Here is a 23,419-nt window from a genome sequence, read left to right as displayed (position 1 = left end):
ACACACATACACTCGTGTATATAAAGATAACTAAGTAAGAACGAGATATAAAGCTTCACCTTAACCTCAACTCTGAAATAGTAGATTCAAGAGAGAAGAAAAACAAGAGGAGGAAGAAGAAGGAGGAGAAGAATACAAGCAAGAAAAATTTATAATATTAAGTAGTTTCGGATTATGGAATATCCTCTCTTTCACATTCCTTTCTACATTGTCGCCTCTCTTGAAACAATATTTATATAAATAGATAGAAAGTAACCGTAAAAACTCGTAGCGTAACGAAAAGATTATTAAAAATACGTCGAATTATATTTAAGAGAATATTTTTTGAATGTATGGACACAACTAAATCTTAAAGCATACTACTATTAAAGAAGGCAAAGCTATGATGAATAATGAAATAAATTGAGAATAAAAATAGAAAAAACAAAAAAGCAAAGGAAAAATGCAATGCCTAGCAAAAGAAAACCAAAAAGCAAAACTTTGATACCAACTGACCTCCCACCCGTTACATTACATTACGCTTTTCAAATATTTTACTAAATCTGCGCATCTCAGTTGATCAGACTTATGGACCGAGTGGACTGACCCTAGCAATCAAAACATCTTATAGGAATAAAAGTCACAGTTTTTTGCGTACGATGGGACGGGCGTTTCGAAAGGTACCACATCTGACTAAATAACTAATACTTGCTATATGAATTATAAGCTATAGGTATACATCTATTGTAGGCTAATCATCTTCAAATATGATATGAGACCGTAAACTTTTCAGACGTTATATGACAAGTTTCACCTTCTTCCGTGAAATTTTACTAACGAAAACGAAGTGTCGAACAGTGGACCACAATAAGAGCACAATAAATGCTAGCTTTAGGCTCCTGACCTCTGCTAGCTGTGACCTGTTCGTGAATATCAAAACAATGCGCGTTGGATTTGATCACCGATATTGAAGCGTAGTTTGGAAGGTCAGATTAATCTGTCTATAGGATAGACATAAAAATATTAGACGTTCGCGTCGGAATGATTGCATTACTCTTGACCGAGGTTATGTTAATGGATAAAGTCAACCTTTCCGTAAAAGTTAATTTTTTAGTAATCCTACGAACTTATTGAGTGATATTCTCGTATATTTTATATATAATATAATATAGCAATTAAGTTATACGTTTTTAATTGTCGTGGCCATGGTTGCGGATTGGCCAACGCAATTTTGGTATTATGTTCTTCGATTACACTACAAAGTATTTTTAATAGATATTAAATGAATACGTAGGGCTGCGGGTTTTGCGTATTTTCAACGTCTATGGCGGCAAATCGAACTCCTCTGTCAATTATCTCAATTCGTTTTTCCATCCAAGCATTTCAACTATGGATGGGAAAACGACGAACGGAGATGGTTGAATTGATTGATATAAATATGATCCTGATGTGTATTTCTTTGATAAATGATGCGAACATACAGAACAAAAATATATTAACTACAAAATTAATTTCATCCGTCTACAGTTGTTCAATTTCACGCCAATAAGCACACAATTTGATTCCGACAGCTTTACTGCAACTGTACGGAAATACTACTAAACTAAAATTAGTGGTAAATATATTATGCTCATTGTACATACGAAATTTTCATAATGTTTTATTTTTGCTTAAGTTGATTTCAAATCGCAATCAAGCTTGGAATTAAAATTTTACAGATTCTCGAGAGACTATCCTTGAATTTGAATATTGCACGACATAGGAAATAAGCGTTTTTGAGCTTTACAAGCAATTTGCTGTTATTTTATGTGGTGTTTTAGTTTGACGCTGTAACAGGATCAGTTAGACCAAAGCTAATAATGCCGTACATTGAGATCGATTATTGATTTAGGTTCTCGATTGCGTTAAGAAAAGAATTTTATATATCAGTTTGTAAGAGCTCTATCCAGGAGGCTTCCAGCTTCAGATAGAAATCTGAATGGTTCAGTCACGGGTGATTTCGGTCCGCCTCTCCAGAAATCATTATGACATAGACACAGTCTCAGTATACGTTAGCGTGACATGTAACCTCCACTAATAACAGCTTTAAGCATAAAATGTGATCTGCGGTCTGTGAGTCCACCGATTGCTACCCTTGTTGGGTTAAACCATTATGTTGTAGGCGTAGCTAGCACTCGTTCATTACCCCGTTTTGCATCTTAATGATGATTGTTTGCTTAATAAAGTGTTTCCGTAACAAGTCGAGCACAGATACAAATAAATATCGTAGTACCAGAAACTAATAAACAATTGATTGCAATTTATATGGAATGAGAATCGCCTTTCGAACTGATCTTTGCATCTGTATGCATGCATAATGCCTTTAGAGATCTTCGAAAAAATTGTCCTCTTTAAAAAGGAAAAAAAAATTAATAAACGCAAAATATTGTTTAAACATCATTTAAATCAGCTAAGGCTCTTACTTTTCTCCCGTTTTTTTGTCGTTGCTTCCTGTATCAAGCATGCTTGCGAGGTTTTCAATTTTCCTTTTTCCTTTGTAACAGTTTTTGCGGTTAAATTAACTCACACTCTCTATATATACAAAACAACTCTCAACAGACCGTATCTTATTATAGTCAATGGAGTTGGCTTGCAAAAATTTAAAATAAAAAAGAAGAGCACATAAGAAAAAGAACAATATTCAAAATTGACTGCTCGTGATTGCATTGTTGAAATGTGGCTGCTGCGATTAAAAAGAAAAAATAATAACAATAACAATAAGGGAATTTTTAATAAAAAAACGATATTATTTTAATTAAACCAAAAAGTATTTGCTTTAAGTTTTTCCCTTTATCGATTTTAATTTTTCAAGAAAGAAAACTCATTTCAAATTTGGTTAAAATTTCGTAAATTCAATGCCGGGAGTGGTTTAGTTAAAAAGCTTCATTTATAAGCTGCATTGGTTATCAAAGACAGATGTGATTCTTAGAATCAAATTGTTTTTTATCCTTGATATACGAAAGACTTGAACGCATGCGGGCAATATTGTCACGAAAGGCCAACAAATCCATTGCCTCGTTTTAATCGACTGCAAATGCTAGCAATTCAGACACACATCCAACAAATCGAATGCCGTGGACTCATTAATTAAACTTAAGCCAGCATAGCTTGCAAGCGTTTGATATTAAATGATCTGCAGCTTATACTTTTGCACGCGAATACAGTTTTCTTCATTCTTATTAAAGATGATATTAAAATTTTTCAAAAGGAAATTTGGAAAAGCAATCTAAACTGTCTTCCGAAGAATATTTTTAGAAATTGTTTTAATACCTGACTTGTCCGTCCGTCCATTCGAAGTACATTTTAAAAATTAGTTGAAGAATGGTTTCTGTACTTTTGAATGTACGCGCTTTCAGATCTTCTCAAATTATGTTTAAACGACTATCTACGAGCACCACTGTGGATTGGTCCTGTCGTACTGACTCATTTTAAAACTCGTACAAGTATCTACCTATTGTTGCATTTCTTAAATTTCAATCTCAATTTGTCAGCGATTACTTATGTATACGATTGCATTAATATGCACTAGCATAACAATTAACTCAAAACTTACAACTTCAATTTTGGTAGACAGATCTTTACAATTCTTGATTTCTATTTAATTTAATTTTTACTATCCCTGTTGCATGCATAAAGAAATTCCCGTCCAATTATATGCTTTGTTTTCACTTCAAATATTAAGCAAAAAAGTATGCCTCATTTTTTTTTTTTTTTTTTTTTACTTCTTGTTTTTGCTTATTTAGACCTTACATATCATTTTACACTTTCTTTTTTTCGACGGAAATAATTAGTAACCAAGCCATTACCGAGTGCCAAAAATGTTTTTATAATTTTTTTTTTTTTTTTTCACATCTACCCAAACAATGCTAACCGCAAAATAACAAACTGACTATTCGTCCAACTATAAAAATGGAAGAATAATAATAAAAAAAAAAATGACGGTAAATCCTTGAACAAACAGATGAGCAAAAAAAAAATTTTGTGCTGAGCCTAAAAGTTGTCTACAGTTTTTCCCTTTTTCTACTGTTTACGTTTTGTTTTTTTATAATTTTCTTCTGTTCGTTTTTTTTTTTTTTTTTTTTTTTCATAATAAATGTTTAGGTTTTTGAAATATAAATGATAATTATATAGAAAACGGAACAAGCAATTGCAGTTAACAGCGAAATGTTGAAAAACTTTCTGTATTTTTTTCTTATAATTACAAAAACTAGAGGAAAGTAAAAGTTATAATATTTGCTCCTTTAGCCATTGGATTGTTGCCAATTTGCCAAGAGGTGATTTTTGATTTAAAACATAGCTACAATAAGGGCGGTAGATTTCAATAAAAGAACGCAAATTATAATAATATTTCCTCTCGTGCGATATCGTATCTGATGCAAAAAATGACGGATAGTGCAGAAAATTTCATTAAGAGAAACAATTAAAAGAATAGCTTATGCTTTACCGCCAAGTTTGAATACCCACTCCTCCCTTTCAATTTTAATGCTGCAAAACCGTTTTTTTTTTTAAGTAAAAAATATTTATATATGATGAAAAATAATTAATATGTGATTTCGTAATTGATCTTCGAGAGACGGAAATTATTTACAAGAGGAGAATTGCTAATTCCAATCGGACCATGGTGGGCCTTTAAAGTAAAAAAAAAAAAAAAAAAAAAAAAAAATTTGTTCGCAAATTAACGGCCAAAATTAATACTTTTCGTTTTTCTAACGAATATTACCCCGACAAGTCTCGCAGACTCACAGTCGCAAAGAAATGCCGTGTCTTGACAAAGCATTACGAAGGATTTAAAGCAATATTTACTTTTGTCTGATATAATGATATAGTTTCCAAGCTTGGGTTTTGCTTCCTTGTTCATTAAGTTGGCTAAGGTTAATTAAAAACTTGTTTCTTTTCTCTTTCTTTAGGGAGCGCGCTAATATACGCCGATGTTACATGATCGACTGTTACATTATCATAAAAATGAAGAAATAAGCGCACTGCACTTCCGTCTTCGTAAGCCGGGTTTGATTTTGATTTAATCAATAGCTCGAAATCAAAATTTGTTGTTGCTTTTGTTTAATATTTTTATATCTCTTAGATTTCAAGTGCAATCAACTCAACATTGCTAATGTAAATACACGTTACTCCGATCAACCAATCAATAATCAAGTCACGATTTTAATCGCCTGCAGAACCGATGTTTGACTACAGACTATACGGTTTTGAAAAACCTGCAGCTATGTCTTTCTCATTTATGTATAAACTCAACAAAGTTCATTTGGAATTTTTTTTTCAATTTTAAAGGTAATAAAAAACAGTATGGAAATGAATTAAAATAAAATAAGGAGGCGGTTGATTTTTTCTCCATTTTTGTACATGTAGTGTAAGACTATTACCCATAGAATACATGTCGAAATGCTTATAGTTGCATTTGGTGTAAGTTATGAGCCAAATTGATGTCTTTCTTAAACACATGCCTTTTCAACTGTAGGTTGTATTGTACGCGTGTCCTTTGGCCGGTTGGCCCAACTGTTTACAAAAGGTTGCACTGACTTTGGTAAATTTAAGGGCGATATTTTAACTCTAACAGATATTTACGCAGACAGACTGACCCAAATGTCGTTGAGTCGATTCGAACTTGATGGCGAGCAAGAACATATATGCGCTCTATAAAATCTGTAAAGCGTGTTGAGTGCAAAGAAATTCCAATATACGTAAGACATATCAATGAGGAAAACAGTCACTTTTATGTAGTTGTCGAACAAAGTGTTTTCCTTTTTTACTTTTATTTAAAACAAAAACAAAAAAGAATTTTTTTTTTTCTGTTTCACCTCCTTTTGTTTTTATCTAAGTAAGGAAATCATATAAATATTAATCTAGTCGTGTATATATTTTGAGAAGTGTTCATTAAATTTGCAAGTATATCGAACAATATCTTGAAAATTATTCAAGTGTAACTTTACAAAGAGTTACTCTTTTACGACGCAGGCATCACGACATCCCGTCATCCAGGCATTCGTTCATACATCTATTTATAGTTTCATGTATGACGTGAAGTCTACAATGCTTCATTACTTTACAAACTTAATAAATGATGATGGATCCCATTTTCTCTCTCCTTTCTTCCTCTTATTCATGTTTCTTGATGTTTTTTGAGTAAACACAAAAGCTTTTTGTAACTTTATGATAAGCTGCCAGCAGAAACTTTGTTGGCTCGCTGGTTGACTGACTGACTGACTGACTGACTGATTGTAGCTGTGTGTACCGATATTGCTGGCTGCATATATTAAAAAGGCATCGTCACTAAATGCTCTAGCATGTGTCGATATACGTCGTAGTCGATGAGCTAGGTAAGCAAGATAAGAGAGCTTGTAGTGTGTATCGCATTAATATAACAATGTTTGCATAAAGAAAAAGCACGCATAGCTTGCTGTCAATTGTCATCACTTTCTATTTTTATGTTTTCTTTTTTTTTTTTTTTTTTTTTTGTTAAATATGTGAAAAAGGAAGTTTAATTTTGTAGCATTTCTGTCATTTCTGATGTAAAATTCTTGATCTAAGCCCAATCGAACTGTCGTTGTCATATTAACAAACGTATTTTCATGGCAAAGCCTTACATACATACGTACAGTACGAGCACCACCACCACCACCACCCCTAGCCCTGCCACCACCATTAAGAGATAAGTTTGAAGAGTCTTTCATGTTAAGTGATACCGTGTTTATGACAGATGCTTCGGAAATTTCAAGCACTTGAATATTGAAAAATATTCAAAAAACAAATTTTAATGGCTTAAGCAATGGGATATAAATTAATGTGTGAGCGCTTTACAATTTTTGCAAGTTTAAAACTTTAGTTTTGCTCGTTTGCCTGACCGATGGGACTATTTTAATTATTCAAAGGTTGATGACAAACTTTTTTCGGCAACTTGGCTTTTTTGTCTTTGCCTTTGTCTTTCTCCTATCATGTCTTCTCTTTTCCCTTCACTGCTCGTCGTTTCGTTTCTTTCGATTTATCTTTATTTACAATTTTTTTAAATGTTGTATGGATTTTTTCAACTTGAATTGCTGCTGCCGTTGCTCTTGCTGTCATGGTTGTTTTCATTTTTGTTTTTGTTGTATCTCTAATAAAGTTAATATCATTTTTACTGCTACGATTACTATGTAGTGTTGCTTTTCGTACCAAGATGGGTAATGACTGGAAAACGAAATTTTCAAAAGGTCTCATGTGACAATCTTTTGGCTTGGCTCGTTGTTTTGTCTATATATATATATATATATACGTTTTACACAAAGATGTAAAATAATTTGTGTTAAAGCATTTTTTCCTTTATGTATGTATGGTTTTGTTTTTGTATTAGTGTTTGTGTAATTTAATGACACATAATCAGTCGTCTATAGAAGCTGTGACGAAAGTACTCGTGTGTAAAATGTACACAATTTAAAATTTTCAAATTGATTACACATCTGGGAATTTACAGGAAAACCGACAAAGAAAGATATAACATTTTTTTTGATAACATAAAAAATATGCTTTAAGCTATGATTAATAAGCGAGCAACTAAACTTATACTACAAAATTGTAATCTAACCGTTTAGGTTGTTAGTCTGTAAAACATATATAGATATTGAAAATACGCAAATACTTGAGTGTTATTTACAATTTGCTTATGGGGCGCACATTATAATGACAAAAATATAACAAAATTAATTGCCAATTAACTTTCATAAATACTCATTTATAAATTCCTGCGTTCACTATTCCAAATCATATGAGCATTTCATAACGGATTCTTATTCAAATTATTGCAAGATAAAGCGTTTTCAAAATTCAGCCTAACTCGTTTCAATAGAGCTTGCTTTACGCTTTCATCGTCTTGTTCTTCTATTTTTTAAGGTAAGCAAACGTGGGGACAAATGCATTTACCAGATGTGTATTTTATAAGAGTAACTGTAAATGTAAGCAAATAGGTATTTATCGTAAGGCTTCAAATTGAAATCAGATGAAATAATAATATATATATATGTATATAGATGTTGATTGTTTTACTCATAGCTGGAAATCAAAAATGTCTATTAATTCACATGCATTCGATAAAGATAAACTATTTGTTAATATTGCTGTAAACAGCAGCCTTACAAAACTTATTTGGGATTATTGCTTTATCCTACAGATAAATATCATAAGCCTTTATATGTATTACAGGTGCGTTATGCTGTAGGGAATATAAATTCGCGAAGTATGCTCAGATCGCTGTGTAATGTCACCTTTGCCCTTCTATGATGCATGGATATATACTATAAAAGGGATTGTGAATGTGATCAACATCGCAGACACCACAGAAGACTTAACAACCCACTTTTATAATAAAATTGATATCAGAGAGCTTTCTCATGGTGATTGCTTTCTGTTACAACTAACGACCCTATCACAATATCAGAATATACCAACAAGTTGAAATAAATGTGACAGCGATAGCCTTTAGTGATCAAATAGGAAGACAGATACCCCTTTAAATTAATAAAAAGAATATCCTGACTTGCTGAACTTTGAAGAGCCAAAATTTTTTCTTCTTCTTCTTCTTCTTCTTCTTCTTTTGCAAAATTAAAAATGAGTAGTTATCGCGTCTAAGCTATCTTAAATGATGAATGATATCTTATTTAGGGAAAACTATGTCGTATATATATTAATATGCATTCTCACTTTATGTACTTAAAATTATGTGTACTCAAGTTAATGCAAACATTTGCAAAAATGAAGAGAGTCAGACATTAAAATAAGTTATCCAAGCTTATCGTGTATCCCCTTTTTTACAAAAATCGGCCAATATGATTGGTAAATTTTGTAAATCGTCACAGCAATATTTTCATTCATCTGTGCCCTTCGATATATGCAAAAGTGGCCTTTATTGGTTTATTATTAATACGCCGACGGCAGTGAACGGTTAAATAGCTGAGTAGCATTTTCATTGGGTTTTTTTCTTTCATATTATATGCAATTCCTTTGCTTCCGCCAAGAAAAAAAAAAGGATTCAAATGATTTTTTTTTTCCAAGTTAAGCTATTTTTCGAGTGAAAAACTTTAAATTTAAATGTCAAAAAAAATGTACAATAGATAAAAGAGAAAGCATTTTTTACTAAATAGCAATGATTCTAACGTCAAATATCAAAAGGAAATTTTTTCATTTGTTTAACTCACGTTGAATTATTAAGAAATTTTCTTCATATTTTTTCTCACCTCGCTTGTTCGGAAACATTAGGATCGAGTGAAGAGAGCAATTGCAGGAAAATTGGTACAGCTCCAGCAACCCCACTTCACCTGATACGTATGTTCAGACACGCTCGCAGGTAACATTGGTTAATGCCCAGGCAGTTCTAAATTCCAACATGTTATGGTCGTGCTTTCTCAAATAATCTACCCGTAATATACCGGCATTAATGACGTCGTTAATTGGGGGATCATTGCCCGAGAACAATAATTTACGGATCCACTCGACTCTTGCTAATTGCTGTCCGGGATTGACGATCTCATTGGGAAAGCTCATCTCAGCGAGAATATTATTACAATTTTCTCTTATTAAATTGTTATTAATAAATTTGTATGTATCTCATGTATATTCCGTAAAAGAATTTACATAACAATGAACGTAATATTTTATAAAAATTCAATTTTCATAACTTATAACGAAATCTGCGTAAAATTTCATTCATTAGACTTGAGCTGTTTATCATTTTCCTTGGGCATCCATATACATGTCGGTGAGGCCGAAACATTTAAAGGGGTTGCGGTTGCATGGCTGGCTTTGGCAAGAAAATTTACATAATTTGTTCATATGTTTAAATCATGTAACATAATAAGGGCGCAAAAGAAACTCTAAACAGTAAAGGAAACGGTAACAATTTTACAATTATGCATAACTGGAGAGACCCTCAGGCTACGGAACAGATATGTACTTCATATATATATATATATATATATATATATATAAATATATACGTAGATTAACAACTTATATTTCACCGACAAACAAACAGGCATTGTTATCATAAGTGCAGAGAGAGAGAGAGAGAGAGCCACAAAGTCAGTTGAGAAAGGAAGACAGACCTGATGGAGATACACAAGACTTGAAGCTCTCTAGCATAAGCGCATAGTACCTAGTTTAACAACAGATTAAAAACACATTAAATTTACATGTTTTTTCTTTTTTTTTTTTTTTTTTTTCTGGTTCGGTTAAAGAGACGTTTTTTTAGAAAAAAAAAAAACTATTCACAAATCTTCAAAATTCATTTTTCCTTTTTATTTATTTATTTTTGTTTTCCTTTCTTTATTTTTTTTTTTTGTTCTTTTTCGTTTTTGCATTTACTAGACGACAACTTTAATTTCCCTGGACATCAACCGCAAATGCACTGCGGATCTAATGAAAACTGCAAACATTAGGTTTTGCACAGGCCGGGGGTTTGTTCACTTTTTCTCGATTTTTCTCTGCGTATGTTTTGTTTACAGGAAAATGCGACCAGCATTGCGGTAAAAATTATTCAACCAATAATGCTTTGACTGCCTACCTTTCAGTGTCTCAAGCGTAATGTAACAGAAAAACCTTTCAAACTTTATTTCCGTCCGTACAACTACGCTATACTTTTTGACTATTTACAAAATTTAGCGGGACGCTAACATGCACTACATTAAAATGATGTTTGTATGTTTTTTGTTTTTGAAAAGAGAAAAAAAAGAAAAAAAAAGTTCATTATCACCAATAAACTAAACTAGTATAGCGAATGACAAAAGGAAACTACCTAAACCCACCGGACGGTCAAGCCGAGACAATGCTTATTGTGTGAAAGGCTTCGCCTTTGTGTGCGTGCCTCTATGCATAGCAACACAAAATGGTGGTTTTTTTGCTGTATATGTGCTATGGCACATACACATACGACGCAATCGAAAACCACATATCCAATTGTATTAAGTGCGTGTGCAATTTGAATAACCAAAAATGTTTTGTAAATGCTTTGCTTTGGTTGCTTATACTGCTGCACATCTGATTAGTATTTAATTTTCTTATAATTTTATTAAGTAAACTATAGATTAGGCGTTAAAGTATGAATCAAGTTTGAAGTCTACTTTCAGGAGATGGCATTTAATATTATATCAAATTTAAAGATGCTTGCTTATCGATCTACTCTTAGGAATTGCAAGCTGCGACTTCTCCACGTAAAGTCATGACCTTTTAGCTCTATGCACCAGTATGGCCTCTCCTGTTGGGGTTCGAGCTCTTTTGAGTTCGAGAAAGCATGGTTTATGGGAAATGATTCTTTTCCTCCTTAATTGGAGGGGGACAGTTCTTCGAGATCGTAACAAGTGATGAAAAATGAGCACGCTACAATATTGGAAGCACCAGAAACCATGTTTCACTTTAGGGAAATTAGTTATTAATATTACTAACGCAGCTAAATATCCATGGGGCACAGTGTATTAAAGATTACATCTCTCATCGCAAGCGAACCCATTGCAAGGCAACGTTAGCAACAACAGTTGAAGCCGTTGAGCTAAAACAAAAGAAAAAAAATGCGGGCGCAATATGCCAAAGGTTATGACATCTTGATTTTTCAATAACGTTTTTAATAACGCTCGACCTCATGAGGAAAAACTCGGCCAAAAAACATTAACAGCACAGAACAATAAATGTGTTATCCTACACCGCTGCATTTCGCACATATTGCTCCTTTTGCTTTATATAGCAGATTCAATCGATTACTTATTGTCCTGCCTGGCTATGTGAATAGCGCTTCGATTGAATGACTCTAAACGGGCAAATGAGTAAGTTTTTGGATGGCTTCAAGAGGCCAATTTTTCCTGCGGCGCGGGGTTTGCATCCTGTAAGAAAGCATTTTTCACTACTTTCTTCTCCATAAACGCATTGTTCATAGAGAACTGATAAACTGATACCCGGTCCAAAATCAAGGTAATTTTCACAGTTTTCCTCGATTGCAGCAGTGTTGTACGTTATGAATTCGTTCCGCCAGGCTATACAGTTAAAAAGCAATATTATTTGAAAAATAAAATTTTTTTTTTTGATTTTATAAGCAATTTCACCTTATTTTTTGATCATATTAGTACACAGGGAAAGTTGCATTCCAAGTGCAAGCGGAGATTGTCAAGTAAAGCAAAGCAGAAAATTGTGCAAAGTTTGGAAATGAATAAAAGTGAAAAGAAACCAGACTTGCGGGATATACCACATACGGCAAATATATCAAAAAAAATAATAATAGTAAAGCTCCTTCAGCTAAGTCAGCATAAGATGAAAGATGATTTTTGCTTTGGTCGTATCACGTCTTCTCTGACGAAGATTTCAATCCTATTCAATTCTACATAGCCACCTCATAGGTTAAATATTTGCTCAAATCTCAGCTAGTAATGCAATTGAAATGACTGCGATCTCATCAGCTTCATCAGCTGCGGTTAATAGACAATATTTCACACTTTAATTGCTGATAATCTTTGAAGCGACTGAGCAGCGCGAACGTTCTGAACGTTAATCTGTATGGGTACCTTAGAATATCAATTTTTTTTTTTTTTGATTAATTAAACATTCCATTACTGGACGATTGTGAAAACATTTCCGAGAATTTCTTCGCTTATTTGTTTCAACTACTGGTTTAATACCGCGATATTTGACACGATCAATATCGAGTTTATGAAGAGCTCACAATAAAATCAATAAAATGAAATTTCTCAGTTACCCCTTAAAAGCAATTACCTTATATTTTATATGGCGTTCTGACTTTTAAAGGAGAATTCGTTTTCGTTTTTACCCCCACCACTATAACACGGAATATATACTCATTTTGTGTTTTCCCAAAATATATATAACACCCAAAAGGAAGCATCTGAGACCCTATAAAGTAGATATATTCTTAATCAGCGTGAAGTTCTGAGTTGATTTAGCCATGTCCGTCCGTCTGTGTGGCATGTGTTGTCGGCACTCTCCTGATCGCATAAATGAAGATAGCGACTTCAAATTTGGCAGAAACATTGGCAGTTCCTCCACGCAGGTTGGCAGGTGTTGAAAATTGTTCACAGTAAAAGTGCGCAAGGGAGTGTATATTGAACGCAACTCAGTTCTTCTAACATAAATTTTTAGATTTCTGCTCGTTACTCGGAAACTATAAAAGCTAGAAGGGTGAAAGTTGCCACATGTAATTTCCGGGAGAGTCCACTATTTAGGTTCGGAAATGGCACAAATTGGCCATGCCTACGCAACGTTACGAGTAACTAAATTCAGTTTTTTTTTTTCAATTTCTTGAGGTTTTATGCTTATTTGTCACAGGGCGAACAATGCAGAATGTTTGAAACTCCTCGAATCGAAATATGCCTAAAAATGAGTTAATTCTAAAATGAATACGTTAAACACCGCCATTACGTGCTTCTTAATAATAGCAGCGATATAGGTATCAAATAAAAGAACTGTGGCGAGTAGAATGCCAAAAGCATTGTGGTGGGTATGCGAAATTCGGCCGCCGTCGAATATAACTTTGTTATATGTTGTTCTTAAAAATGCCATATAAATGTGGGACAATGTCTTCGAATCGTGTGCTTTTTTTCCGTCTTTTTTTTTTCTTGTGAAAGGAAAATATTCAAGTAGTCTTACTTAGGTTGTCATTAGCGTTATTTATTCAGTAAATGAATTCGAAAGGCAATATGTCAACCTCTCTGGAAATCATTTGGAAATAGTGCCTTGGCAGAAATTTTGTTTCAAATTGTGGTTCTCTCATGGTTTCTTCTTAACTTTTTGGCCAGTCCGGTACTTCTAAGTGCAACACATAGTGCAATTCGATATATAGAACAAAAAAAAGAAAAATGTGATTACGTTCAGAAAATTTGTCAAGTATAGTTTTAGTTGTTTAAGGAGTAACATCACCTGGAATTCTTGGAATTTTTTTTTTTGACTTAGTAGAAGCTTCGAAATTTCGACCTTTTTCCCATTAACCCAATTTATTATTATTATCACTATTTATTTATCTAAATCCAAAATATGAATTGTAGGACTGACAACTAAGGCTATCGGAAGTCTTCTGTTACTCATAAAGCAAATGTTTAATCGGACTCTTGCAAATGTTCTGATCTTGATTTTCTCGATGTTGATTGAATGAACGTGTGAATGGTGGTAGAGTCGTTTTTTTTCTTTTTTTGTTAATTTACTTTTTCGTTTTTTTTTTTTTTTCTAATATATTTTTGTGGGTGACTTTGTTTTTACTTAATACTTAAACAAGCACTTGATAACCTCCTCCCATATTATTATTACATTTATTATTTTTCCAATTTTGAAAAAAAATGTCCGAAAACTTCTACATGTTTTTTTAAAACTATTACGGTGATGTTACGCCCTAATCAAATATTTTATTATATAGAAAATAAGCTCAGTTTTTCAGTCGTATCCAAGTGTTCTTGCTTATTAAATATGAGCTTAAATTATGCGATGTTTCATCAAGGAAGTCTCGCATTTATTGGCGCCAGAAAGTCAAAAATTGGGCAGACCAAGCCTCTTCTTGAGCTCAGCTGTCATTAGGCAGCTTGCTGCCCTGCTTTCAGGGCAGAACTATCGTTCTGTTATTGCATTCCACGCTCTTTACGCCATCAACTTTTCAAAATGAATAGAAAGACAGTTGTATGTGTTCATGTATTACTACGCCCTCGAAACCAAATAGAGTCGAACGATAAGATATAAAAATTCTCAATTATTTGTCATATTAATTTTATCAATTCAATGACGTCAGTTTTATACATTTGTTAACTAAGTAATTATCTCGCTGCGAGAAAATCTGCAAGAGCTTTATTATTTCTTCTTGATCCCTACAATATGCTTTCAGTACGCCTATATAACGCTTCCCTTTACTTAGTTAATATGCATTCGTTTCCCTCTTCCCATTTTTTTGGTTCTTTGTATTCTTTATTTTTATTTTTTTTTTCTCCCTTTTTACTCTGAATTCTGTAAGTGAGTTTTAATTTATGCTCTTGTTATTTGTTGTACTTGGTTTTTTCGTTTATAAACAAAAGAGAATTTTTAACTGGCGGCTATGTGTGCATTTTATTAACATACGTGCGGTAGAACAGTCTTTCTCCCATGATAACAACAACATGTGTCTTGTATCTGTTTTGGTTTCTGTGGCAGCATAAGTGAAACTATTTGCCTTTACGGTGTTATTTCACCAGGTCCGGAAAAAGCACAACGCAATAATAGTGATAAAAGAACAGAATTTCTACGGAAATGAAAGGTTATAATGGTCAGTTAAAGTAATTGCTTCACCAATGTTTCTAGGAAGAAGAATTCAATTCCTCTAGCAAGAAAAATAATTCTTTTTACTCATAACAATTTTATTAAAGAAAATGTCGGACAGAACACTTTCTAAATAATTTACAACTACACAAATTTAAGTAAATAATTTCGAAATTTTTAATATATTTTTAAAAACAAAAAATATATATTTCAGCACTTCCTACAATTATACCACAATTTCCTATTTAAACAATTTTCTGCCCTATTTATATTTTCATTGAATAAAGAAAAAAAAAAAAAAAAAAATCGTGTTTACCTGTTATTAGAATATAAATTTTTCAGATTTGTTGCCAAAAATATAACAAAAGCGAGCAGAAATTGTTGTTTGTTGTTGGCAGCACAATACAATAACACTTAAATGCCTAAAAACATGCAATGAAGTTTGTTTTGTTCTTTCGTCTCCTTCCCGTACTAGTCTTACTAACCAAAGTGAATAACTAACAACGTAAACTATTAATTTGCCACAACGCCTACGAATTTGTCGACGATAGTCGAGATTTTATAAATTTATTATCGAAAAATGTCACGCACATGAGCTCTACACAATAATTATTTCAATGGATTTTTTCGTTTCGATTTTATATTTCTTCCATCTCTTTTAATTTAATATCGTTTTGTACTCATCAGGGGAGAATATGGGAAAATTACATTTTTCTTTCTCCCCTTTCTTCCGTAATATCTATTCGAGGTCGAGGATATCGAAGTAACATGTATAAGTTTCGATTACCTTAAGATCCCGGATTGGGTTCGCCATTGCGCTTTCGTCCGGTTAACTGTCAGTCCGTTTATCCTTAAATCTCAAAACGTTAGCGGCCGCAAATATTAGACAAAAAAAAAACTGGGAAACTAGTCTTAAGTGATGAAAGTGCGCGTAATCCGTGCACAAAAATTAAAAAGCTTAACTTGCAGCCTATAGTAGTTAACAAATATTACTTCCCTCTTTCCTCTTTCCCTACCTATGATTTTTCCTAACCACTATCTGGCCTGCGCACATGTAGAGGACATCGTTTGAATGGTTGCTCAAAAACAAAAAACAAAAAACAATTAACTAAAACTACGTTTATCAAGGATATTTACATGCTCAATGCCATATGGCGACAAGTGGCGACCCTACAATTAAAAGCAGAACACAATTTATAGCCAAAATCGATTCCTTAGGACCCACTAGATTTTGCGGTAAAGCTACACGCCCATAATTAGTAAGCACTTTACATTTCTTATGTTCAGTCAGTCTAGTTTAAGCTGGTAAGCGTCGAAAACGCACGCAAAGGTTAACATGAATTCGGGGCATTTTTTTTAAATTAAATTTATAAACAATTTGCGTAAATCTTTGCCTACTTAAGAGCTTTGGAAAGAGAAAGGTTCAAAGTGAAATTATTTCTTTTACCAGATTCTGTTCTCTTTTGTTTTATTTGCTTTTTTATGTGCTTTCTTCACAGAACTCATGTACAAAATAAAAATAAGTCAACAATTCATATAAATCACAGCGGAAATGAAAAGTTCAGATGTTACAAAAAGCTGCAGAAGCAAGTGCTCGTTTGAATTTTTTTTTTGTTTTTTTTGTTTTTCTCTCGGAACAATTGATGTTTGCCAGCATATACGCTGCACTCTTTTTGCTTTTCACATTTAAAGCACCTAACTGCCTGGCAGTTTGTCCTGGAAAAAATTACACTTTCGCTTAAATGCGACACCGCAATACCCTAAAGTAACAGCAGTGATGGTGGCACTGGTAGCAGTAAAACTATGTTGTGTTGAAAGCTTAAAGTCAGCAGAGCGCTGAAAAGTCATAAATCTTTAAACAAAAAACAACTTACACGGCTGGTGGTCGAAATCGCTTACTGTGTATTTGAGAGAAATAAATATTTTTACTCTACGCTTCTATATAAATAATATATATTTAAGCCGTACTCTACAATATTTCGGGTTAAAACTGAAATTGTCATCATAATGGCAGAGGAAAAGAAAATGCAGTAATTTAAAGTCTTTTCCGTTTTTCTCTTTTTTTTTTTTTTTTTTTTTTTTTTTTTTGTCTGTTTTCAACAGCCAGTCCCTTTTCTCCAATAATTCATTGTAAAAAAGAAAAAAAAAAAAAAAAAAAAAAAAAGGCAAAAATATTTATACCATGTCAGGTTAAAACGTTTACCATGTTATTTTATACTTTAACTATACAGACAGATAAACAGACATTACGATCCACACAACAGAAAATAAAAAATATATGTATATATACATGCCGTGCTTGGTTTTCGGTCACCAACAATTTACAATGAGACTGCTTGACGCCCAAAAAAAGAAATTTCACGTCTTTTTCCGCGAATTTTATATTTAGTACGTTTTCGCTCTTAAAATTATTTTTAAATTCAAATCCAAGAAAAATATTTTCAAACTTTATGTAGTGCACTTTATGGGCTTCTTTTTCTTTTGTTTGGCCTACCGCATAGTCGAAGGGATAAGACGCGCGACTGTCAAACTGATGGTGCGGTATTCCAAACTCAGTGCGACAGATCATACGATATAAATAGCTAAGTTGGACTTGGATCTTCGCTTTAACCTTAAAAATATTGTATACTTGTTTACCTTTACTGCTTGCTTCCGATTAATAGTTTTATGCTATAATGCCGTTCTTTAAGCCTTAGACTTGGATTCGTTCGCTAATACTCGTTAAGAATTAAGTAAGAAACTTATTTTGAAACTGAAACCATTCACTCGAACTATTTACTTTGAGTTTCACTACACTATTAATCGACGATCTTCTCAATAATTAAATGATTGAAATTTTTAACTTTGACCTCTTTAACCTTCTTTTATATCGGCTCAATGCATAACGTCTCAAGCAATGAATGAATATATAAATAAAATAAACTTGTGATAAGAAAAAAAAGAAAAAATAAGGTAAAAACAAAAACACTAAACGTTAGCCGCTCATAGTATTCGCAGATATTCCCAAATATTTTCATACACTTCGTCATCGTAAGGTAAGCATTTGATGTTTTACTTTATAGCATTGGCATGGAACAGCAAATCCGCATCAGATTTGAACTCATTTACTCATACACTCATTGCAAGAAGACCAATTCCATCAAAGATATTATTCTTACGATCAATATTCATTTATATATATATGTGGAATTTTCTTCTATGTAACTTTTTAATAACTTGACGCCTTCAAGCGACTCGAGCAGCATCCTCGATCGAAAAATGTTCATAACGTTTGAGAAGAAAAAATATGCGAAGGATCGAATCAATGTCTAGGTAAAAAAATAGATTACAGATAAGATCTGACTGCGACTGCAATTTTTTACCTTGTGGTTAACGAATTGCATGGCAATTTGGAATTGTTGCTTAAAACAGAGGCAATAACGGGAAGAAAATAAGAACTATCCACTTTATTGCACGCTTTCGTTTCAATAAATTTCAGTCTGACGCTGTATTGACATAGAGGACCTAAAATTTTCTTTTCCGATTTCTCAAATAGATAAATGTGTGTGCAGATCCTACTATTAGGATAGTTGTGAAAATCTTTAAAAATGTATTAATTGTTACTCCATAGGTACTCTACAGAAATCATCTGGTATTATCTTCTTCTTCTTGTGGCAAAAATTAATTCGCACACCAAGTCAATCTTGTCTATCCTCAATCAAAGTCATCGTTATAACACAACTGCCAATGCTAAGATAACATTGCTTTTTTCCCGTAAATTTCTAATATACTTTTTGGGTGGCGATTAAACTAAAAACTTCTGATCCCTTATTCGATGGTTATGTAAAAATTGCCTACAAAATTTATTGATATTTTTTGTGATTATCTCCAGCATACATCACAGTTTTGTAATGCTGACCTTGACAAGTCTACAGGAGAAATGTGTAATCTGTTGGAAAAAAAAAAGAAGAAAAATGACATGAATAAATTTTGTAACGGAAAACTATTTGAAAGAAAATAATGAAAACCATAAGAGACTGTACGCCCAATACATTCTATTTTCTTACTACGCATCATTTGCTGTTTATGCAAATGGGGAGGAACAGCATCTACATGTGGACTAATAGGGCCCACAGACTTACCCTATTGCCCTTTTGCCACCTTTGAATCTTATAAGAAAATCGCAAAAAAGAAAAAAATAATTTAAAGTTTTTTCTTCTCCTATGACCAATCATTTTGCAAATAAGTCTACTATACATAAATGAATATAGGGTGACGATTAGGACGAGAGAAAGGGAAGCAAGAGGAATAGAATGCTGCCACTGCCTGAAAGATGTATACGCTGTCCTCAAGTGCTATGTCTTTACCAAGCCTGAACTCGCCATAGTTACGATCACACACCGATCGCAATTAAAACGTTACTGGGAATTGAACCCCATTATCCCGACTTAGTAGACATACTAGGCTATGAACCCTTTCATGATTAAATCGTTCCAGAATTGCACACTGCTTAGCAAGCTGTAGTGGCATATATTATAGAGCGTTCGTATCGTACATGTAGGTAATACAGATGAAATGGAAAAATTAATTTCCTTCATGAAGTTGTGCTGTTATAACAATACATTGCTTTTGAGAAATTTCTAAAGGTCCTTAACAATGGTTTTTATAAATTACGAAAAAACAATTTAACTTCTTCTCTATGGTATGCAATCTTAAGGACTTTTGAAGACGAAAACAACATATCGTACATAGCTAATAAAGTCCCAATTGTTTGAGATATTTTCTCGGCAACTTGTAGTTTTTTTACTTTTTTTTTTTTTTTTACTTAAAGGTTTGCCTGCGAACTTCGTACGTTTAGTTTGTATAAGCTATATAACGCCATAAACCTAGTTACCATTTTTTCTTCTTTGCTTTTTTTCTCATCGTTGCTTATATTAACTTTGGCAATTTTCTGCACTTTGTTGTGAGCATCTGGGGCATTAAACCTAATTGAAGTCAAATCTCAAGTTGTTCTGTACATAGCGCAGAAAATAGAGGAAAACCCCTTCTTTTTTTTAATTCGTTGGATAGTCAGAATTCGAAGAAGATTTTTTTTCGCCACATTATCTCTATTTAAATTGTATTAAGTTCCTTTTTTTTTTTAATGTTGCTGCGGTTTGAAAGGTGCTGGAAAAACTTGAATGCAGAATTTCGCTGATTTGGAAATTGAAAATATATATATATATAGTTCAAGCTTCTTTCCGTCCCTGGTTGTCGGAAATCTTGACATGTCATTGCATTTTTCAATGCTTGTATTCTCTGGGCAAAAAAAAAAAAATATAATAATAATAATCTTTCTTGTTTCTCCTTGCCGCTCTCTTAATATTTGAATATATCAATTTTAATTGATAATTCACTTTTTGGGTTTTTCTTTTTTGGTAATTTAAAATTGGAAGCCGCTTTAAGTTTATGTGCAAACGTCATTTACCTTTCTTAACATATCCTCAAGTGATTCCACATCTAAGCCCGCGTAATTATTATTAAATTGACTCGAGCAATTTGACGAATTACTGGTATAACGTTTACGCCGACCCAGAGCTGGTGAATTTACCAAAGAACTGGGTCCACTGCCACCGTACGATAGTCCAGTTGCAGCAGCATTCAACAATACGCCTGCATATAAAGGGTGATGATGCAGTGGTGGCGTAGCAGAACCACTAATACAACCGCCGCCACAACAAACGCTATTCGAACATTGTTTTAAATTAACAATGGTGGGATGGTGCTGTTGTTGCTGAAACTGTTGCATGATATTACTTGACGTGGCCGTAGATGTTGTCATATGATTGAATTGGTGGAGCTGTTGATGATAGTGATGAGATACTGGCTGCTGTTGCTGTTGCTGCTGTAACTGTTGATGGTTATGATGATAACCCATTAGTACCTTAGAGGGCGATGACGTAGTCGATGAGCAGTTTGCATGAGAAGAGATATGTAAGTTTTTATTGCCACCCATGCCGACACCACCAGAAATAGAATTAGAGCTACTGTTTCCGGCCATATTTGTATTTATCTGTGACATTTCCGTATTGTTGATGTTGATAGAGGAATTGGATGATCCTGTGCTGCGTGTTGTTGTATCTGACAATTGCATGTGCAGATGTTGCTGCTGCTGAAGGATGCTATTATTTGTAGGCGCAGTATTGGGTGGCGAGCAACTATTTTGACGCAAACGCTGCTGTTGCGCTTCCAGTTGTGAGACTGTAGCTTCACATAACATAATCGATGATTCCATTTCCTTTTTATTTTACTTCGTTTTATTTTGCTATGACTAACTTTGTCGTTGTTTATTTTTTATTTATTTATTTATTTTTTTCGATTTTTTGTTAATTTAGTCCTTTAAGGTTTTTTTCTTTTTTTTTTAATTTCGTTTGCTATTCACCGTTGTACTGACTGCAATCTTCGTTGTATTTATTCCATTTCAAATTTTTTCTGTATTTTCACAAAAAAGGCCAACTACTCGGAGAATTAATTATTTGATGAAATCAATGGCAAATTATTTGCTTGATTTCCAAAAAATTAAACGGCATGAACATCCATTACGAATGTAAATAGAAATTTTTTTTAAATCAAAGCCTACTTAAGAGCACGAGATTTTTACAAATTTTTTTTAAAAGCATTTATTAAATTATTAAAATTAAATTAATTATTGATGACTACAAAAAAAAAAAAAAAAAAAAAAAAAAAAAAAAAAAAAAAACAGAAAGCAAGATCATCAAATAATCATAAAGGTATTTTTCTCTGTTTTCAAATTAAATAAAAATGTAGCATATCTTTAGTTAATACTTGTTACCTGAAATTTATAATATACTGTTGGAGGCTGCCTTATAACAATAATATGTTTCTGAATTAAATTTTTAATACAATAAAACCTCTTTTGTGCAGTTTCTTCTTTAACTTAAATCAAGTTAAAAAAAAAGAAGAAGAAAATAAAAGAATATAATTAATATAAATGATGATGAACTTATGAAAAATAAAGTAAAAAAAGCAGCTTGAAAAAATAAAATGAAACTTGAGAAGAGAAGAAAAGAGCAACAGCAGTAGAATAACTTTAAACATGTCTGGCAATTGTCTGGCTTATCTAGCCATAGGCGAGAACACGTATTCAGTGACGGACGCCGTTATATATATATATATAGAAAACTAACCATATTGTGTTTCTGTTGAGAGTGCAATCAATGACCTGCCATAAATAATATAATTTTTTTTCTTTATTGCACGATACAAGGAGGAATGAAGCTCGTGCTCGCCTGCCTACGAACAGCATTGACACCTTCTGTTTAAAATGCTGTTTTTGTTTCCAATTTTTTTTTTTTTTTTTTTCTGTTTAAATGGCAGTGCAACTATAATTCATTTATTTTGCTTACAAGGTTGAATTGTCTGTTTGATGAAACCATTGTTCCACAAGCGCAGGACACATTTCATGAACAGCAAATTTTAATTTAAATATATGACCCGAAAGACAAACACTTTAACTGTAGTATAGCTTTTAAGTTTTTTTTTTTTCACCTCAACTATAATATAAAAATTAAAAGAAAAAGCTTACAATCAAATTTAAGCCAACAAACGCATACGTAATTGTTTTTCAAAAATTTGTATTGCGATTTACGTGGTAAGATTGGCTTAGATTTTAAATAGCTACAGCCAGTACAGTAAACTATTGAATTATCATCAATTGCAACGAACGTTCAATTGCAAGCAATAACTCAATTAAAAATTAAACCTAGAAAAAATATGCAATTATTTAAAAATAACTATTAAGTTATTGAGATTATCAAGACACATCTGATAGGTATAGGTTGAATGTCAGTAAGTTACTTTCAATAGGTTTGACTCGACTAATGCTCCCTTCAACTCTATTAGCGTCACTTTCAATAGGGATTTCTAAACGGAAATCAAGACAGTGGAAGTTAGAAGGAATCATTCCACTAAAGCATTGAAAGAATATGCTCTATGTAGATCGGGGCAAGCGTTCCTCTTTTCTTTGTTTTTTTTTTTTTTTTTTGAATTAGTGAAGCGTTACACCCACTGTGTGGATGTTTTATGGTGATCGTAAAATCTCAAAAACGTAGCAAAGTCATTATGAATTGCTCCCGTAAGAAAGTAATGCCTGCGATCAAATACTTTATAC

The 23,419-nt window shown here is 32.8% G+C and overlaps 1 protein-coding gene across 8 annotated transcripts in view; it reads right to left on the bottom strand.

Moving 5' to 3' along the window:
• The window catches only part of LOC119644602 (uncharacterized protein CG43867), a 218,632-nt gene that overhangs the window by 137,084 nt on the left and 58,129 nt on the right, over positions 1 to 23,419 (bottom strand). For 2 of the 8 annotated variants that reach the window (XM_038044210.1, XM_038044211.1), the window contains exon 2: positions 20,717 to 21,744. The exons of 5 other annotated variants lie outside the window; for them this stretch is intronic. In XM_038044210.1, coding sequence (XP_037900138.1) covers positions 20,717 to 21,523 — 807 coding nt within the window. In that variant the 5' untranslated portion in view covers positions 21,524 to 21,744. Of the gene's footprint in view, positions 1 to 20,716; positions 21,910 to 23,419 lie in introns of those variants that run through there. One more of the 8 variants, XM_038044209.1, reaches the window with a different exon arrangement.

The sequence above is a fragment of the Glossina fuscipes genome, unplaced genomic scaffold (assembly GCF_014805625.2).
Source record: "Glossina fuscipes isolate IAEA_lab_2018 unplaced genomic scaffold, Yale_Gfus_2 0, whole genome shotgun sequence".
Taxonomy (NCBI): Eukaryota; Metazoa; Arthropoda; class Insecta; order Diptera; family Glossinidae; genus Glossina; species Glossina fuscipes.
This window is presented reverse-complemented; position numbering and strand designations above follow the sequence as displayed.